Genomic DNA, 18,712 nt, shown 5'->3' on the forward strand with positions numbered 1-18,712 from the left:
CCCGGAATGGCATTGGAGTTTGTCGAATTTTTGTATGGAAAATTTGAGATTTTGTGGCAACGAAAGAGATGGCGAGAGACTAAATCGAGTAGATACGAAAATCTTACGCACAAGAGCAATCGTGCGCACATCCGGCTTCAAAGAAAATCGTGTGAACACGATCGGCGAAGAGCTTTTATCTCGCTGGCTAGGTAATTACCAGCGAGAAAAATATTATCGGGCGCATGCTTAATTACCGCGAAAGTTGAATGAGGTCGAGAAACCGAGCGATATTACGTCATCGGTAGAGAAGTGGTCGGGCAATTAATTACTTAACTCTTTCACCGCGAGATTGTGAGAATTTGCGTCTTTATAATATGTTGTGTAAGAATTTCATCGATCTTTGATGCGCGATATAGTCATATATAATAACGCGTGTTTTTCATCAGCCCATAGACTTTTGCGTCTAAAAGTGATCGATCCCCTTGCAAGGCCCAGTTTCACAAGTGTCGGTTAACTTTTAATCTTAGATTAACTCACTTTTCGTCTCTTTCTAAGGGGAAGAGACGTTAGAAGGAGACGAAGAATGAGTTAATCTAAGATTAAAAGTTAACCGACACTTGTGAAACTAGTGTGAAACTAGAAACTGGCCCTAAGTGAACGAATGTTATTTGCAACTAGGTATTCCGATATTTCGTTAGCCTGTACAACGATGCGCATTACATCTCGTATTTTGTTTTCTTTCTCCTGGCCGCCGTGTTTTTCGTAACAAGGCTGGCTGTATGCTCGAATGCGTAACTTTCGCGAAACTGAGCCCGCGGCAGAAAAGCGTAATGAAATATGAACTCGGGATCGGAGTTGATACCGCGGCGTGCGCGGCAAGGGTATCACGATTCCACTGTAATGCATTTGCGTAATTGTGAGCCAGGGGGAAAGAAAATGCGGAAAATATTAGCCGCATCACACCGAACTTTCCGCTGTGTACGTGCGGATTTTATCAACGAAATGTGGTACGCGGCATTGCACCGGCGCGGCGCGCGCGTGGAAACTTTCGCAATTAGCAGTAACATCAGTAGTCGCGCATAATTATATTAAAACGGTACACGACGGCAATTAATTATACCGTCGGCTTTGTATCAGGAATTTGTTATATACCAGCCCGACGCGGACAATGTTGGTTCGTCTACGAATTATGACGCGATACAAAAGACACCCTCTGGTTACTGTCTTTACGCAAAATTCCTGTTTCGCTTTCTATAGACACGCGACGCGACAATGGATTGCGGTTAACAATTCCCACGTTTCTAACGTCAATGATAGCATATCAGATTATTAGCATTTGAATCGCTAACGAGATCGGTAGTATTATGTCAAGAAAATTGTAGCGCAAACTGTGATTTCTCTGGAAGTAATCCGATACTCGAAACAAGGCGCAGATCTCAGGAAAATAAAATACTGTGAGTGGCAGGTATATCGGTTAAATTAATACCACAAGTGAGATGAAAGAGTCGCTGAATTTGCTACGGCACATACGCGCAAGGAAAAGTATTTTTTTCTGATTATTCTTCTTGTATTATGTGAGATATATGGATTATTAATCGCATATTATGGAAAGAGTTTACATATTAGAAAGTATCGGTGTGCAAAGTATTACACAGTGAATCATAAATTTCGCAGTAAACGCAGAAACACGTCATGAAAACTTGTTAGTTCTCGTTAACATTAATCCCGATTTCTCCCACGGCTTGTTTACCTTTGCTTCGAATTAGTTGATTTACGTGCGAAAGTTCAGTTACATTAACGTGAGGTAGAAAATGTCAACTAGTATCTAATGCCGCTTGTAGATGAACTAACATTTGACTGGGCTCGAAAACAGTAAACGTAATCATCTTAATTCTTGGGAACCTTTAATGCTAAATTGACGAGAATTTAATTAGAAAGTACTAGTTTGGATATCTTCGAATTTCTAAATACTTTTCTAAAGACTCGTCCACTCGGACGTTCTCTTTTCGAACATTAAATTGAAATGAGTTGTCAGAAATCATAGCGCACTGTTAGCGTGTCTATTTTATTACGAAATAAAAACCTTCGCATATTCTCCTCGCGGGTACAATTCTATGATTAACGCGTTTAACAACCGATACGTCAATTGGTACATAAAACTTGGCGCTAGATCATATTCAGGGAATTGTGTATACATATCACCGATAAAAAGTAAATTAATTTGCAAGTATGCTTGTAACGGCTGGTTATTGCGATAACTTGCGGGACGTGAAATCTTTAGTTGGGTTTCTGCGAAGTTAATCGAAATCCATGCGAAATTCATTAGAAACATTTAACTCGTTCGAGGCAGCTCTTGGTCAGCTTTTCTGGAGCTACTTCTCGAGGGAGATGTATTTATCCCGTGTTGCGACGTTCCCGCGCACATATATAAGATGCGGCTCAACGCTCGATAGACCTTCACGGCCCCGTACGAATGAGCGAAACTGAAATCCGATCTCGGCGACCCTCTTCCCGACACGAGTTCACGTTTCTCCATCCGGGATGCCGGAAATCCACCTCTAAATCGACGTGTGGCCTCTTTCTTTCACAGTGTCCTACCTCCTACCCTCGGGAACGACCTCTTGAACGGCGCCGTAGTTTCGCGCCGACAAGCAATTCGGCTCTTCTCGTGCAACAGGTAGATGTGGCTACGGGCCAGCTGCTACCCCTATTATGCATAATTGCTCGAGGGTGGAAGGAGAAGTGGAAGATTCTCCCGTGGCAATCGAACGTTCTGTGTCTCTTGCACTGTCTCGCCTTTTGTTATACCAACTTCTTCCGGCGGACAAGAACATTATCCCCCGTGAAAGCAACGGAACATCCTTGAGAGTTTTCATAACCTAAGAATTTAGAGTCCCGAAGGTTCACTGTTCGAATGGCTCGGAATGTATTAAAAATTTGAATCCTAAGATTGATTTCTCGCGACCTATAATATTCGAAGACTGTCACTTGCTTAAATTCTGACTCGCTGTATTATTCGCCGTTTAATTTTATTTATTGATCGAATTTTCAACGTCATTATTTATTAAAACACTTCGATTTGCGCGTCAATACGACGAGCGTGTCTGCTTGTCGCTTAGCTCTTCTTTTCATATTTTATCTAATACCTACGTCTCTTCATTCACCTTCTCGTTCTCCTTTACTCCTTGCTTTTCGAAGCCGTCAAGAGGAATCTCTATGACATAACGCACACTCCAATATGTCCCGTCGTCAATCAAATGCCGCCGACGGATTCTAGTGCTTTTGAGATATAATAATACGTCTGTTCGCGCGATCTATCGTCTGTGTCACGGGTGAAGTACGACGTGAAATGAGGGCTATGGAAATTCTGCGCACCCCCGTTGATCTCGTCATGGTTCGGTATTATGTTTTCCATTACTTTCAAGTGCGCTTACTTCCAAGCTACGAAGAAAATATCGACTACGAGTAAATTGTTCCCAGATGTTTCTCGCAGGATTCTTATTACCCTTATTTTTCGCGTTTCAAAGTTTCGCGTTATATGAACAACTACATTATTTTCTATGCGAACAGTTAAGTTGTAAAACAAAAGGTAAACTTTGTGAAATTCTAATAGACCTGCCTCGGTCTTCGTTGCATTCCTTAGAGCTAAGTGAAATTGACGTAGATAAAAGAGATATATAAAAACTAAGAAATTCAGAAAAAAGAGTGCAAACGAATTGGAGGAGGGAGCGAGATCCTGGAGGATGAGCGAGAAATAGAAAAGAGCCGGATGTGTAGAGGTGGAGGAAGGAAAGTCAAAATGAAGGGGATGAGAGAGCGGCGAGAGGGGGGTACGTATGCGGTGTACATCCCGCCACGATAGATTTCTATATACGTACATAGAACTGTACATGACGCCGGGACAGCTCTGCCCGATATATACGTATTGCAACAGCAATTAAGTTTTACGGGCGTGCATCCGGAGAGAGACGCCTGTTTCGAACGCGTTGAGTGCCAGTCGTAAAGCCGGCTGAGGGGGCAACTGTGCAGCCTGTTTATCCCTTTTCCCTTTTACAGCGCGCCGAGATACACAGGCATCTGGGATGGATTCGGTGCGTCGGAAATTGACGGAAATACGGATGATTTTAGTCAGCGGGAAATTACTAGATAAAGTAAAATAAAATTGTATTACGAATCTAAAGGGAATTAAGAACTTTATGGATAATTCCAAGAAATATATTTAGTTGAGATTAACATACAACGAGTATGCTTAAACGATAACTTAAATAGGATCAAATCAATAGATTTACAAGCATTCTAATATCCGTTATCGTTGAAAATAGAAATTTACTAAAAATATATAAGATCTATGGTGTGTACAATGCAGGATAAATGAAGGAGAGAGGATAATAAATTTACTTAAAAAATATAGCTGCGAAACATGAAGAACGATACTGCCTCATCGCCCGTTTTATTACGATCATCTTGTTCCTTAGAACAGGCAAGATTTTACAAGGGTAAACGCTTAAACGAAAATTAATCTCGCTCCGGACTGTTTATTAGCATAAATAAAGGAGTGTATTCTCGAATATTAAACTCGATTATTAGCCCCCCCCCCCCCCGCGCGAAGAGTTACTTATTAACGCGAATTTTATACTTCGTGGAAAGGAACTTGTTGCGAGTGGAAAATCCATTCTCTCAGCCGCCATTCTCTCGACTTGCGCGAGATGCAAATTGCGCGTGATTAATCGGACGTCGGGGTTTTTGCAAAAACCACCGGAAGTAATGAGATTTCGGCACTAGATCCGGTGCGCGACTGGTGCGCGGTACGGTTCACCTTTTTCGCCGATGTCGTCCCGGAAAGACAAACAGCCGGGGCCGGCTCTGATCGATCCCCAGGCCGAAAGCGGCAACGGGATTTCCGAGTTAATTGCGCGCTCTAACACCTGTTAATAGGACTGACAATGGGGCTGTCAGGTATTTTGTGCTCGCGAGGTAAGCAGGGTTGTTGGCGGCGCACGGCTCGGTGAGAGGGTGGTTCAACAGACGGTGGTGTCAGGTCGCGTACACGACGAGCGAGAGGGAGACATGATGGCTAGAGAAACAACGGGCGGGGTACGTAGGTAAAAGAGAGGAAGATAGGTGAGAGTGCGCGCGCGCACCCGCGTGTAGGAGAGAGAATGAGATAAATACGAACAGCGACGTAGTGGGAAAGATAGAAGGAGGAGAGGAGATAGTTGATGTGCAGGTGGAGAGTTGCAATCTGTTCTCGATGGCTCCCGTACCGAGCTCTGCGGTTACCACTTTACAGTCCCCTCGCTTGTAAACCCACCCTATCCTCTATCCTCCGTCGCTCCTCACCCTCGCGATATCTCTCGATCCTCTCTCTGATCTCGGCTCTCGGTTCGGCCGCCGTTCTCTCCTACCCTCGAACCTATCAACGTCAGGGCAACCTCATCTGCTCACCTGTCCGCAAGACATTAACCGAGTTCAACGTTTGGTTTCCGTTTATATTTGACGCACGCATTTACACACTTACGCGTCGCCTCGTATGTGCACGTCGGTGCCGATTAATCGACGTGATGCGATCCGAAACGTCATTTCATTTCCTGCAGTTTGACCTGAAAAATGCTGGCACAGAATAGTGCTTGAACGAGGTGATAGTCGCCTGGCGATATAATCAAGTTATTAAATTTTTCTTCGGGGAAAACCGGCTCGGGTATGACGTGTCATTGTGTCTAACAATAAGATAAATTCTACGCTCGAGTCGTTACATCATCCTTATACGAAACATTTAAGGAGATCGTCGGAAACGAATTATAGGAAACACAAATTTAGATTAACGTTAACGATATTCGTCGATATTATTTTTCTGCTTTCTTTGTAGATCGCCGCTTCTTTTGATAATCGATTAGCATCGTTTCTAAGCAAAAAAAGATACGAATTACACGGTGATTGCAGTTTCGGTTTCCAGCGTAATTCGCATCGCTCGTACGGCTCGACCGCTTGATCGCTTGCCGGTTATAAAATTACAGCGGCGCGATTGTAAAAACACAAACGTGGGTTTTGCGCGACGTTTTGATATAATAACGGGTTCGCCGGACGGTTGATTGAAAAACCGATCGCGCGACGTGGACATTAACGTACCTAACACCAGTGTGTGTTTTCACTGCGTTCAATATGGACGTCTATGGTTTCGTTTAGAGATCGTTACAGGGATGCCTCGTATATCACTGGATTACTATAATTTCGAGCAGCAGCGATGGACTTTTACGGCCGTTTCTCGGTCGAACCGGGCACATGGATATCCCCGCATTTTACGGCCCGCGCGAATATGTTTACGCGGCTGATGCTAGATCGGGATTGAACAAATAAAGTGCAAGAGAGTTGCGCGTATCGTCGGTTAAACGCATGAATTTCGGTACCGTGGAATGTAAGTGGTATGTTGTTCGTCGAAAAACACGAAAGTTTCCAGTTGTACAAATCCTATAATTTAGTATTTCAAGTTATATACTTTCTATAAATGCAGTTGTAAGTTGATGACCATGACCTATTGGCAATACTTAAGATTCAAGGTTTGAATGAAATGATTTAAACAGGACATTTAAATTCAAGGCTCCGCTATATATTAATTTAGAATGACGTGCAAACATGGGAACATGATATAATCAGATTTAACTTTCATCAATATGCCGGAATTTTGAAATTCGAGAAATACGAGAACCGATTTTAGACCTGTCATTAGCAATTCTAGAAGAGTAAGAAGGTCGCCTATCGCGGTTCCAAGAAGATGTTCACGTTTATATTTTTGTGACGTTCTCGCACATGTAAAAACGGCTGACAGATATCGTACCTGTTTTTGCAAATTTTTATAATCTGTTAGTTCAATTCTCTCTCCGTTTTTATTTCTCACGACAGGTAAACTGTCTCGAGAAAAAAGAGATTATTCGCATTTTATTTGTGCGTGTTAGTCGCTCCATCGATTTTAAACGAAAGCATAGCTAGAATGAATTTCTTTTTTGGAAAATGAATATCCAGTGACAAGCGTCTTTTTCAAATGTCTTTTTCAAGAATAATTTCTCCGTTGCTAAATTAAAGTTGTAGGTAAAACAAGTGATATTCGTTCGTCACGTTACTCTTCGATATCATATTCATTCTAAAACGCGGCGTTGCCTTTTCGAGAGAATATTACAGTTTCCTACAATTTATTCATGTCACATGTCTCGCTATCGATTTTTTGATCACCGCTCTCTTCGCCCCGGGCTTCACGTTTATTCATCCAAATCGACCGAATAAGAAGGCGAAAATTGTTTCGCCGCAATTCATCGGCGTCTCTTCGCCCCGGGGGGTTGCGGCCGATCGTAACCCGTTCGAAAGGAGATATCGAGGCTCAGACTCTCGATCATCGTGGATCCATCGTTCTGCCGCCCGCGCCGGCACCGCATTCGCCGTAAATACGCGCTTGCATCGAAACGACGCGCCCGTCCTCGCCGCTATTTGCCCGCTGCCGATTGGCCGGCATCGTATATAGCGTGCCTCCTTTACGAGCCGCGGTAAAATTTTCTACGCTACAAAGTTATGAATTCGTTGCGGCGAACGCCATCATCACCGTCGCTACCGCCCCACGTCTTCGTCGCGTCATCCGCCTGCCGCCTCTTATTCTTCTTTTTCTGTACCGTTTCTTCGGTCTCCTCCTCCCTTGTTTCGCCCCCCGTTTCCACGCTTTGCGACGTCGTCGCACCGTTTGACGACTACATCGCGCTTTACGACACGCGATATCCTTTATCCGAAATATTATGCCCGGAGCCCGGCCTCTGGTTCTCGTACCTGCGTTGCGTCGACAGGCTACATACCGCGCGCTCGCATACATACACCGCGGAGTTATATTGAATCTCTGGTAAACTTTAATTTCGTCAACTAGTCGAGCCGAGGGAAGTCGGAAAGCTGTAAGAAGCGGAAAACTGTTTGTCCCGTTATGCTTAACGCAAAAAGGTCGTAGAAATTTTCAAGAACTTTACCTCGAGAGAAATTGTATCACCATATTTGAATTCTGACGGAAGCAACGAAGTAAGAAGGTAAAAATGCGAATAATTATGACATACTTTATCGCGACCGCATGCTACGCGGTGTTTCATTCGCATGCTTGAAATTTATTCTTTCAGAATGCAGAAATGCGGGATAGATAGAGCACGTTTACCTGCTAAACGTTATATAAAATATTAATTTTATTTTTTCGACTGCTGTCGAACTTTTAATGCACGCTACGTGATTTTCACGAATATGAGTATGCCACTATCACCCGCGATTTCGTATGAATTTGTATTTATGCTGAGTGACCGAAAAGTCACGCGATTCACATTCAAATTGTTTCCGGAATAATTAATTCTGATTCGGGGGCAATGAAAAATGTACGCAAAGTGCGCGTTGAGCGTGTGCGTTTTATGCAATTAATTAATTCAGTTAAAAAGGCGAGATACACTCTCTCTCTCGCGTGTATTCCGCGCGCGACATTCCGCCGGAATAAATATGTTTCAAAAGCTGTCGGGATATGTAAAAGCGCGCTGTCCGATGACGGGAAAACGTATAGCTCGGCGATACCTAAAATCGGAACAAATATCCATCACGGGAATTCGTTGCACTTTCACACGCGGCAACGGCGTAGGTGCACGGATGAAAGCGAGTGCAGAAATGCGGTATATATACACGAATAAAAAAAACATGAACGTGTTTTTTCATTTTTCCCTCGGCGATGTACAGATAATTGTGACAAATATTTGCGAGTGCACGTTGACTCTACTATAATAGGCCGGACGCGGTGAGATCAATTAATATTAATGGTGTATCAGACAGCGCTGCAGCAAATATTAGAAATGACTGTTAAAAGCTTGCTCATATTTATCTGCAATTTTCTAATGGATTCCTCGGTATTTTACTTATCTCCCGTTAATATCTGCTGTCTGAACTGATGCGGGGTTACGATTACAAAATCGCATTACCCAGAACCTTGATTCTTATAGATTACAGATATCGATTTTTTATTCGCGTGTCTTGATGACCGCAAGATAGTCGAATAGTACAATCAACATGTGCTTTCATTACATTACCTGGAATTTTGAAATATTACTTTCCATTCTTTCCAATAGAAATTCCGTGGAATATTTCGTGCAAATACTAATTGAAAAATGTGTTAGAAAGTAAGATTCTGCTATTTATTTTTTGAAAGCATTGTGCCATAACTTTGGTTTACGCGGTATAGCGAAAAGCAAACTCGCGCCACTGCGGTAATCGCGTCAATCAGATGGATCAAGATTAAATTCTCACAAACCGGTCGCGATGTCACTATATGTTGTGACAGCTGCGCTTTTTCGCTATTTCCCGTAGCAGCTTTTTCAATATCCTAGTAGGTCTTAATATGGAAGTTAAAACCGGAGTTGCGGTACAAGACGGCGCTTTTATGGCTCACCAGACAATCATCATCTATTATTAATACAGCCACGTCAGAGTTACGTACTCATTATCGCATTTCAGTTTCGTTTCTTGCGTCGCGCATTCGCGTCATCGTTCGTTGCACGCGATCGAATCGAAAGTACATTTTGAACGTATATCTATTTCTTCCTTATGTAGACACATAAATATTGCCGTTAGATCTACGAATCCAACACGCAATCTTAGAGTTCTTAATTGCTTATTTTGGCTTTTTTACGCGCCTTAATTTTCTTCAGATCCTATTTTCTCAGTTTTAAAAACACTCGAATCTCTACATTTTTTAAATATCCCAAATACTGTTCCTCAGTTTTTATGAATATTATTAAGGATCTGATATATATGACGTATACCGGAGTTGCGACAGCAAAAGGAGCAACGCCGGGTAAGGAGTGGCGCGTCACCGAGTTACTAAGTAAACTTTGATAGTTACTTGGATGTTGGGAAAATATATTTGTCCGGATATCAATATCATGCGCTCTCACAAACGCCGGCAAGTAGTGCAGCTTTTACCAGCGAATGACGGCTCGTTATTGCGACGCTCGTCGAGAGTAATACTCGGAGAGACTCGTCGCGTTTGTCGTTCGTCGTAATAAATATGATATCAACGATTTCCTCCCCAGCCTCTGACGGAGGTCCTCCCCGAGGCTCGAGGAGGAGGAAGGACGAACGAGAAGAGAAAAAACCGTTATCGCAATGTCGCAGCGCATGAGTGATTTTCTAATTAACTGGCAGCAGTCCAGTCCTGCGGGGCTCGCTTGATTAATACCGATCAATTGTGACACGTGGTGAAACGAGTTTAATCCCTCCGTCGATGACTGGCAGGAACGCCGCTGACACTTCGGATCATCGAGCTTTAACTTTCGAATGAGCGCCGATCTCGCGTCAGGCGTAAATAATCCTTTCGCGTAGTAATTGAATCGGTCATTCCGAAAGCGAGATAAGCTCTAAAGATTGAAATATCATTCAGATAAAAGTCAAAACCATTTATTCTCGAATAAAACGCCGTCTAGACAGCAATAATGTACGTACTACAGATGTTGTGTGTAGATTTGCGAGGTTAATTAATTTGACATATGAAAGGGGAATAACAAAATATGTATATTTGCACTCTTTTCCGATTATCCATAAATTGGACAGAGGTATATATTATGACGAGCGCTTAAAGATAAATCTGTTGGAACGATGACGATCGTTTAAAGATAAATCTATTGAAACGATGACGATCGTTTCACCGTACGTTTGCGGTGTAATATATTACGTTCACACTGACAATGATTTTTATGATCGCGACCGGTCGGCCGTTTTACCGTTGACTAATAGCGTGGCAATGTTTCCGCGGCCTGGAAAGCGCCCGTCGATAACTATCGTTCCCGATTTCCATGCACCTTCATAGGTACCTATCGATCGTACGCCGTCCAGGAATTCTATTTATTAACGAGCGCGCAACGGGCCCTGATCGCGAACCGGACGTACCTACCGGCTGCCGTGTGCCGCGCGCAAGCGGATTCCTCAATCAGCTAATACTTCCTGTAGGAAGTTGTAAGAGAAACGTAAATTTCAGGAATGCACGAAATTTGCATGCAGGAAAGCCACTTCCGCGGCTTGGCTCGCGCTCGGTCGGCGTGGGAATGCGAGCATGGTGGATTGTTTTCTCTTGATTGTTTTATCCGTTTAATCCTTGCGCAACAATGATCTGAAAATTTCACACTAGTTTATAGATCTATCAGCCTATACATTTCCGAACTGCCGATAAGCAACATGGTGATACGGAAGATTTTAACTCTTTCCAGTGTTGACTAGGTTTCACTCGGGTTTGTGCGGTTTTCCAAAGTCAAAGCACGTTTTCCAAGAGATACTCCTCTCTCGACAAAACTAAACCAACCAAACTCTATGAGAGACGTTGGGTAACTCGACCGACATCGTGTTAAATTTAATTTTTGCGCCTATAATAGTCCGCGAGTGATTAAGCCGACGTAACATCACCTCTATACGAGGCCGCACATCAGGCCATAAAGAGATTGTTCGATCGATTCAAGCCACGTCCATCGCCAATGTCGCCCTTCGCACGCGATTGTGTACTGGCGGCGAGCATCCTGGATGTCGGGTCGCGTATGGCTATATCAAACGCTGTTGCTACCTGATCATCATAAAAATTTATACGCCATCGTCCGCGATCATAAATTGTATTATCGAATGCGCACCGTTGCCCGTTCCTCCGTATCCCTCTCTTCACCCTCTTTGCGTCTCTGTCTGCTTTCATTCTACCGCGTCGGGGAAACCGGGGAGAATTTCTATTAAATATATGAAACCGATTCCGGGGAGAAAGAGAAAGATCTAAGAGAACGAAAGAAATATCAGATTTCATTGAACGAACGCGCGTCGTTCTCCACACGTTGCGCTGCGCTCGTACGATTCCTTTCCTGCACCGGCGTTATGTAAATTTTGCCCGTTAATGCCGTAACGTAACAGAAAAGGCGTAATGGCAAATTGGGTTGCATTAATTACAACAGGTATCAACGGCGGGTTGTATTACCGTGTTACTCGAAGTCGTCGGGCAGGTGAAAGCAGCCGAGAGTATCAGTTTACGTTACAAATCACCAACGCACACACATAGAGACCATGCCGCGAGAAATCGCGTGGGGGAGAAAGACGGAGGATGTGGAGGTCGCGAGCGAAGGCGGAGGGCGAAGAATCGGAGAAACAGAAATAAAATGCAGGGAATAGAAATTGCAACGCGCGTGAGCGCGTTGCCATGCAGAAAATGCGGTTCGCTGAAGGAGACGTCTCACCCGGCGCGCGGCGCGGCGTCGCGAAACGTGTGCGGTAAACTCGCGCGGGAGAGAAGCGAGCTTGTGTACGGATAATAACACGTCCCGCGATTGCTACGCGAAACCTTATATGCACGGAAACGCAAACTGCTCTGGCAATAGGGAGGAAAAACCTCCGGCGAGTCGCGCAATTTCGATCTTCGCCGAACACGTCGCCTTTACACTTCCGTTCCAGTGCATTATGCTTGTTATTCTGTCGAGCCGTCAGCTCGCGATGTTTTCCACGCTCGGAGCCTCGCTTGTGAAACGTCAAAATAGACTCCGAGAAATACAAAAGCAATCGAAGGAATGAGGTATTGTTAAAAATTCGCATATAAATACCGATAGAAAGCACAATTCCCGCATTATATTATCAATTAAATGTCGGAGTACATTGCTCCATTTTTTTTTCTCAAAGCAAACGGGCGAAACGGAGATTGCGGCAATTCGGTGCGCACGGTGAGATTGATGAGGACATAATAATCGGTTTATAAATCTTATAAGGGACAGGAGAATATCGTGCTCGCGGGTCGAAAGTAAAAATAAGATTCACGGAACGCATGAAAATTATTGCGACGCAACGATCATATACCGCGTTAACGAGGATTTCCCACGTATGCATGGGGACGCACGCTCGGGTTTCCCGTGTGTTCCACGTCCCGTTGCCGACACGCGAGCGAAATTGGCGTGACGGCATGTTTTATCGCGATGCCTGAGATATCGCGTGCCGTCTTTTGTCTTGGCGTAGTACAAATCGCACGCGACGCTGCGGCACGACGCGACGCGACGATGCGTTTCGTCGAGCGAGAGACCCGCCTGCCTTTGGCACCCTTTCCTTTCTACTTTTTTCTCATTGTTCCGGTTCTTTTATTCATCGTTAACGCATTCCTGCGTGATTCGACGAGCGCAAGTAAATTTGTCGAGTCCGCGGCGGAAAGCCGCGATGATATACGTGCGTGTGCCCCGATATTTCGTTACCGACGTGAGAAACTTGTTGCGAATACAAATTACTTACTTGTCGCGCGAGACAAGCCGCAGCCCCGTTGCAGTTAATAAACTTTCGCGCGATTCGTCTCTCGTCCGAATCTCTTCAGTTTGTTCCGGGTATTATAACCGGGAGTGCGAAAGCCATGTCTGTATATTTGTATTGGTTGGGAGTCTTGGACCGCGTCGTCGAACGACGAGTTGGAAGCATCGCGTACGGTTGTTTGCGTATATCTCAACTTGCTTTTTCGATTTTTGCAATATGATCGTCATGGCGCTTGGGATCTAAAAATCTTAATCTAGAGTAAAGAATATTAATATTTTTCTTTTATTAAAGTCATGTTTGTGAATAATATTTTATTTAGGATACCCAATACATTTTAAAAGCTTGACGAATTAGGAAGTTCGATTTCACTCCTGCTCGGTTGTTTCGCGACGAGATTCCGGCGGGCCCCGAATTAACGTCGTTAAATTTTACGATCGCCTCGTCGGCGAAAACCGATTCCGTTGTAAGAAGAAAAACGTCCGAAGCCAGCACGTAACACGATGAAACACCGTCGCGGAGTTTCACGATCGGGAAAGACGTTTGTGTGGACATGTGTGTGTATGTGTGTGAGGGCTGGTCTTTCCTACGGCGAAGTCGGAAAGAAACGCGGGGGGAGAGTAGGAGGGACTCGCGGAGGAGTTTTCTGAAGACCTTTGTCAGCGTTTGCCGTACGAGCGGTCGTAAGGATCTTTGGCTCACGTATCGTATTTACAATACCATCGGTATATCGACCGATTTAATGGATACGCCCGAGCGCATCGATATCGACGCTGATACCGCACATCACGACCGACTCTGTGCTCGACGAGCAGGAGGATTTCTGGTTTAAGCACGTTGAAAAATTCATCGGTGATCCGCCGTCTGCACTCCGTCGACGTTTGATTCCTGCAAAGGATACATACGTCGCCGGTCGAAGGGTAGCGTGCAACGCGGGATTCAGAAAGATTTTGCTATTCGCATTAACCCACATTATAGGATTTTAAAATTGGCATATAAATTCACATTTCGAAGACCCAAGGACGCGATGAATGATTCGAAGATCCGCTAATTCTACTGTTTACGCAATCCTCCGTCTAAACTTCCGCGTAAATATTTCAGCTCCTCGATTTTGGTCGCCCATTTGTGGATTTATATGTCTGGGACTCTGGCGAGTTTCCAGAATTAACTGTCAGAGCTAGCAGCTTCGTACCTCCTTCACTTAATTTGTAGTTACTCCAAGATGTACTATTCACATCGGAGCAGGATTTATCTTTCACATTTATTCGTACCGGAACTTTTGGACCAACTAATTCATGGATCTTAAGCTATTTTAGATTTTACACTGAATGTTAGATTTATCCGTTATGTTAAGATCCAAGTTTCATCTCTACGGCGTTTGCGTAGTGTTAATATTTCGTTGGATTTACACGATGATCCGATCGGGAGCACGCGTTGACAATCGCCAGATAACGCTTTTAGGATTTGAATCCGACGAAAATTGATTTCGTCCCAAGTTTCACTCGCGTGCGAGCTGGATTACGCGCTCAGCCGATAATTAATCGCAGTATAGCCGAGCGACAGGGGAGCGATTAGCGTGATGCGTGCGCAACGGTAATATTCAAATCTGCTCGTCGTATGCGCAACAATGCTGCGGAATTCCGTCTATATTTGCCGGGATTAAGTGCGCCGCGCTCTGGGTTGGGATAGCAGCCGGATGATAGGCCGGCGGCCGGGATTCCGAACCATCGTTCCGTTGATGTTTGTACAGGCGCACGTACGGTTACGTTCGCCGGTTACAATCGCTGGCAAAAACGGTTTTTTTCGCCGATCCGCGCGTACGCCTGCCCGCGAATTAAAAATATACCCGAGCGACGAATTAGTTTGCACTGTCGGGCTTTACCACGAATTCGAGACATAATCCCATTTCGCGGCGCGGTGCCACCACTATTCAACGGCCATGGATTTCGTGAGACGTCGCGCTTGGAGCGAAGAAAAAAAGAATAGAAAGGGTTCACGTGAAATTAGCGCGATTGCGTAAATAATGACCGAAAAAACACGGCCGTGAGCCACTTATCTCTCATGTACAGAATATGGTAGTTATCCACAAGCGTCTTTGGAACTTTCGAAGTTCATATTGTCCTTTTTCCCCACAGCCGCAAATTTATACCTTTATTTCACGCGATTTTTACATTTACACCAGTGCACGCGAACGAAGACAGATATATTTATGTTTGATAGATTTGACATCTTTTAATTCTTCTCTCGCAATTGCATTCTCTTTGGCATTCAGCTTCTCCGCGCACTTGCGATTCTACTCGCGACACGCGACAAGAGAAAGAAATTTGCGCTGGGAATTTCCTTACGCGTGCTCTATCCCATTTGCATCCGGCTTAATGACCGTCGCCTGTTGTTGCCGAACGCGGAATCGAAGTACCATCGCGCGGTCTCGGGCCGGGAGGAAGCGGCAGATGTGCCGGGGAATAATGAAATTCGCAGGGAAAATCTGCGAGGCCGACGTTTCGAACGTGACGCGGTCAGTCCCATTATTTTATGCAAATAAAAGCGGAGAACGCTTGATTTCCCCGTGGTGTTCCGACGCTGCTGTTGGCATCGCCGTCCGCGTCAACATTGGCGTCGGCGACGGCGTCGACGTCGGCGCCGACGGCTAGGACGACGCCTGACGTTAGCCGGAGATACGATTCCAGCCGGGTTTACGGCAACTCCGAGTTCCGTGGAAACGGATATATAGACGACGGCTGGTGCTAACCAGTTGCCCTCGATTCCTCGACAAATTCCCCGGGGACCTCGGCACGTGTCAGGAACGCGTGTTTACGTGGTATACAATCCTCTACAGCTCTACACCGAGCGATCATGTACTTAGCATCGAGGATGCATCTCAATGATGTTCTCGAGTTGATTGCAATACCGAAAATAGACCAAGATTATCCCTCGACTTGATATTCAAAATAATCTTTCTGTCATCTCTGATAATTATTCAATTTTATTATTTATAAGTTACATTTTTAATCACACAACGTTACAATCTTAAGTAACGTCTATTTGATTTATATATATTACGTTCATTATTTGTAACACCGATTACGGCGATTACTTAGATTTTTGAGCAGCCAAGCGTCACGCTGATGTTTCAATGCCGAACAGTATTACATTTCCGTCACGCTACAGTATCGCGCGAACATTTATGTCAATCATACTACATCGTAGCTATCCAATCGTGTCTTTTCTTCTCGAGACAATGGTCAAGTTCGCGCGTCAATAGCTAGACTTTCGCGTCACGCGTCTTCGCCGTCTTCGGTACGCCCACCGGAGCGTGAATTCGCCGATTTGGCCCGCGCATAACTTTCCTACAACTAATCCGCTGAGCATCGTATCGCGAGAGTTTCGCATCCGCAATCTCGTACTCACCCAGCGAGAGTAGCGCGACTTGGGCGCGATGAACATTGCGGAGCGTCGAGCGCATCTCCACGGTGTTACGTGCGTGATCACCGTGAGTGGAGGACACGCGGAGCGGGCAAGTAGAGAAACAACACCTGGCGTGACCGACGCGCCGGAGACCACGCGGAAACTGACTCCTTTCGATGGCACACTGTCGGTAGTATCCTCGCCGTCGCGGAGCGGAACCGAACGTACGTACGTTGACTCTTGCTTTTGCCCGCCGCTGCCGCTGCCGCGGTCGCCTTTCGCCATGGTGGGAAGAAAGATAGCGGGCCCCGCGTTGCACGCTCACGGCCAAACGATTCTCAGCGAGAGTGTTGGGAACTGGATACGCTTCGAAGTCTCGAAAATGATCGCGATTAATTGACGCATTTTGGGGAAAGTAGGGTGAGCGACCAATGTCATTTTTTGCGGTCTTCTGCCTCATATGTTTATGTTAACAGATGAAATTAATATTACAATTTAGTATCTGATATCATTAAATTTATCATTGTTAATCGTAAAAATGGCACTGGTTTCAGACGTGCTTAATTTGTTTAATTTCTAAAACTTATTTTGTTAACTTATCTTCCTAAATCTTGATCGTCCGTACTTGACTGAGATTGATCAGTGAAACACGCCGATCAGCTGACAGCTAAGTAAAGTTTGAACGAGCAAATACTAATTACGCTAAACGTGCAAGATTTAATGTCCGTCCGCGCACATTTTATCGGAGAAAGGCACGTATATAAGTGGCGTGCTTATAAAGGAACGAAATTCCCGTTGCTGTCTCTCGTAAAGGACGCGTAACGCAGTACGAGAGTACGAGAAACTACGATCGTTTAAGTTTCATTGCCTTTCGCGCGAAATATTAAGATAACGTCCGACGCACGAGCGTCGCGAGGCTGTCTCTTCTTCTAGTCTCTGACAATGAGCCTGCGTTCCTGCGCCGTCAACTTCGGTTTTATCGCCCGCGTAAACTCTCGCGAGCATTAAGCGCGTTACCTCGTAAAGAAGCGTTGCGAGTAGATCGAAAGGAGAAATTGCGTGGCGCCCGGTATAATTACACGTAATTGTCTGTGTCTGATTAAGCTGATTACTTTCCGAGGGAACTTTTTAGGCGGTTCACAAGCTGCCCCGGCTTTCCATTAGACCGATTACAATTATTTGCGCGATTATCGAGAAAAGTGGAGCATCGCGGGGGGCTCTTTCAATTCACAAAGTGCTAAGTGAGTGAATTGAACAATCCGATCTTCAGATCGTTAACGTTTAAAGATAAGCGGCGAAGATTATTCTTACGCTTTCGAGCCTTCGGGCATTTAAATCTTGGCAACATCGTATCTAGCAAAAAATCACGAGCGTTGAGAACAAGTGTGTAAGAGAGATTTAAGAGAAAGAGAGAGAGGTGAGGGAGCTCGTATTCTAAATGCAACAATTAGACTTTCTGTGTAGAAAGCAGCCCCATTCTTTCACGTCAGATCATTGAAACCGATGCGGAAAATGTCCCATCGTAAATGGCCGTTTCGCGAATGCATGATCTTGATACGGTAGCGCTTGGCGGAGACTTCCTACCGGCGCATGACGTAATCGCGTGGGCGGCGCGAAAATTAGTCGGGAAATGGGAAAAACGAGGATGAAAAGCGGGCAAAACGTTTCCTCGGAGGAAACGGACAACAAATCCGCGGCCGCGGTCCCGCGGTTGACAATTACCGGCCGCGGCTACTCTGATTCGACCGTTATCGGCGCTATTTTTTCAGATGCGGCCCTCTGGTAAAATTAAACAAAAATTTCCATTCGTAACGAAAGCACAAAAATCACGAGCGTGGTCGGGCGTGGTCGTTTTGCCCGACAGAATTTCAGTTCCCTTCGAAAGAGTCAATTTGCGGTGTAGCTTCGGCATTCCCGCAGTCGCAGAAATCGTCTCGCTTTCGCATAACGAGCACACTGGAACAATTAAGGCGGCCTTTTATATAATTTGTTGGAATTTCGGTGGTTTTCGTTACGTTGTCGTGAA

At 44.9% G+C, this 18,712-nt stretch overlaps 2 protein-coding genes across 4 annotated transcripts in view; one reads left to right on the top strand and one right to left on the bottom strand.

The window, feature by feature from the left end:
* The window catches only part of LOC139820776 (uncharacterized), a 33,955-nt gene extending 16,985 nt beyond the window's left edge, over nt 1–16,970 (bottom strand). Inside the window, exon 1 of the mRNA XM_071791295.1 lies at nt 16,690–16,970. Coding sequence (XP_071647396.1) covers nt 16,690–16,744 — 55 coding nt within the window. The 5' untranslated portion in view covers nt 16,745–16,970. The remainder of the gene's footprint in view (nt 1–16,689) is intronic.
* Qin (tudor domain-containing protein qin) overlaps nt 1–18,712 on the top strand; it is a 143,000-nt gene that overhangs the window by 20,231 nt on the left and 104,057 nt on the right. The window lies entirely within an intron of this gene.

This window comes from Temnothorax longispinosus, chromosome 10 (assembly GCF_030848805.1).
Source record: "Temnothorax longispinosus isolate EJ_2023e chromosome 10, Tlon_JGU_v1, whole genome shotgun sequence".
Taxonomy (NCBI): Eukaryota; Metazoa; Arthropoda; class Insecta; order Hymenoptera; family Formicidae; genus Temnothorax; species Temnothorax longispinosus.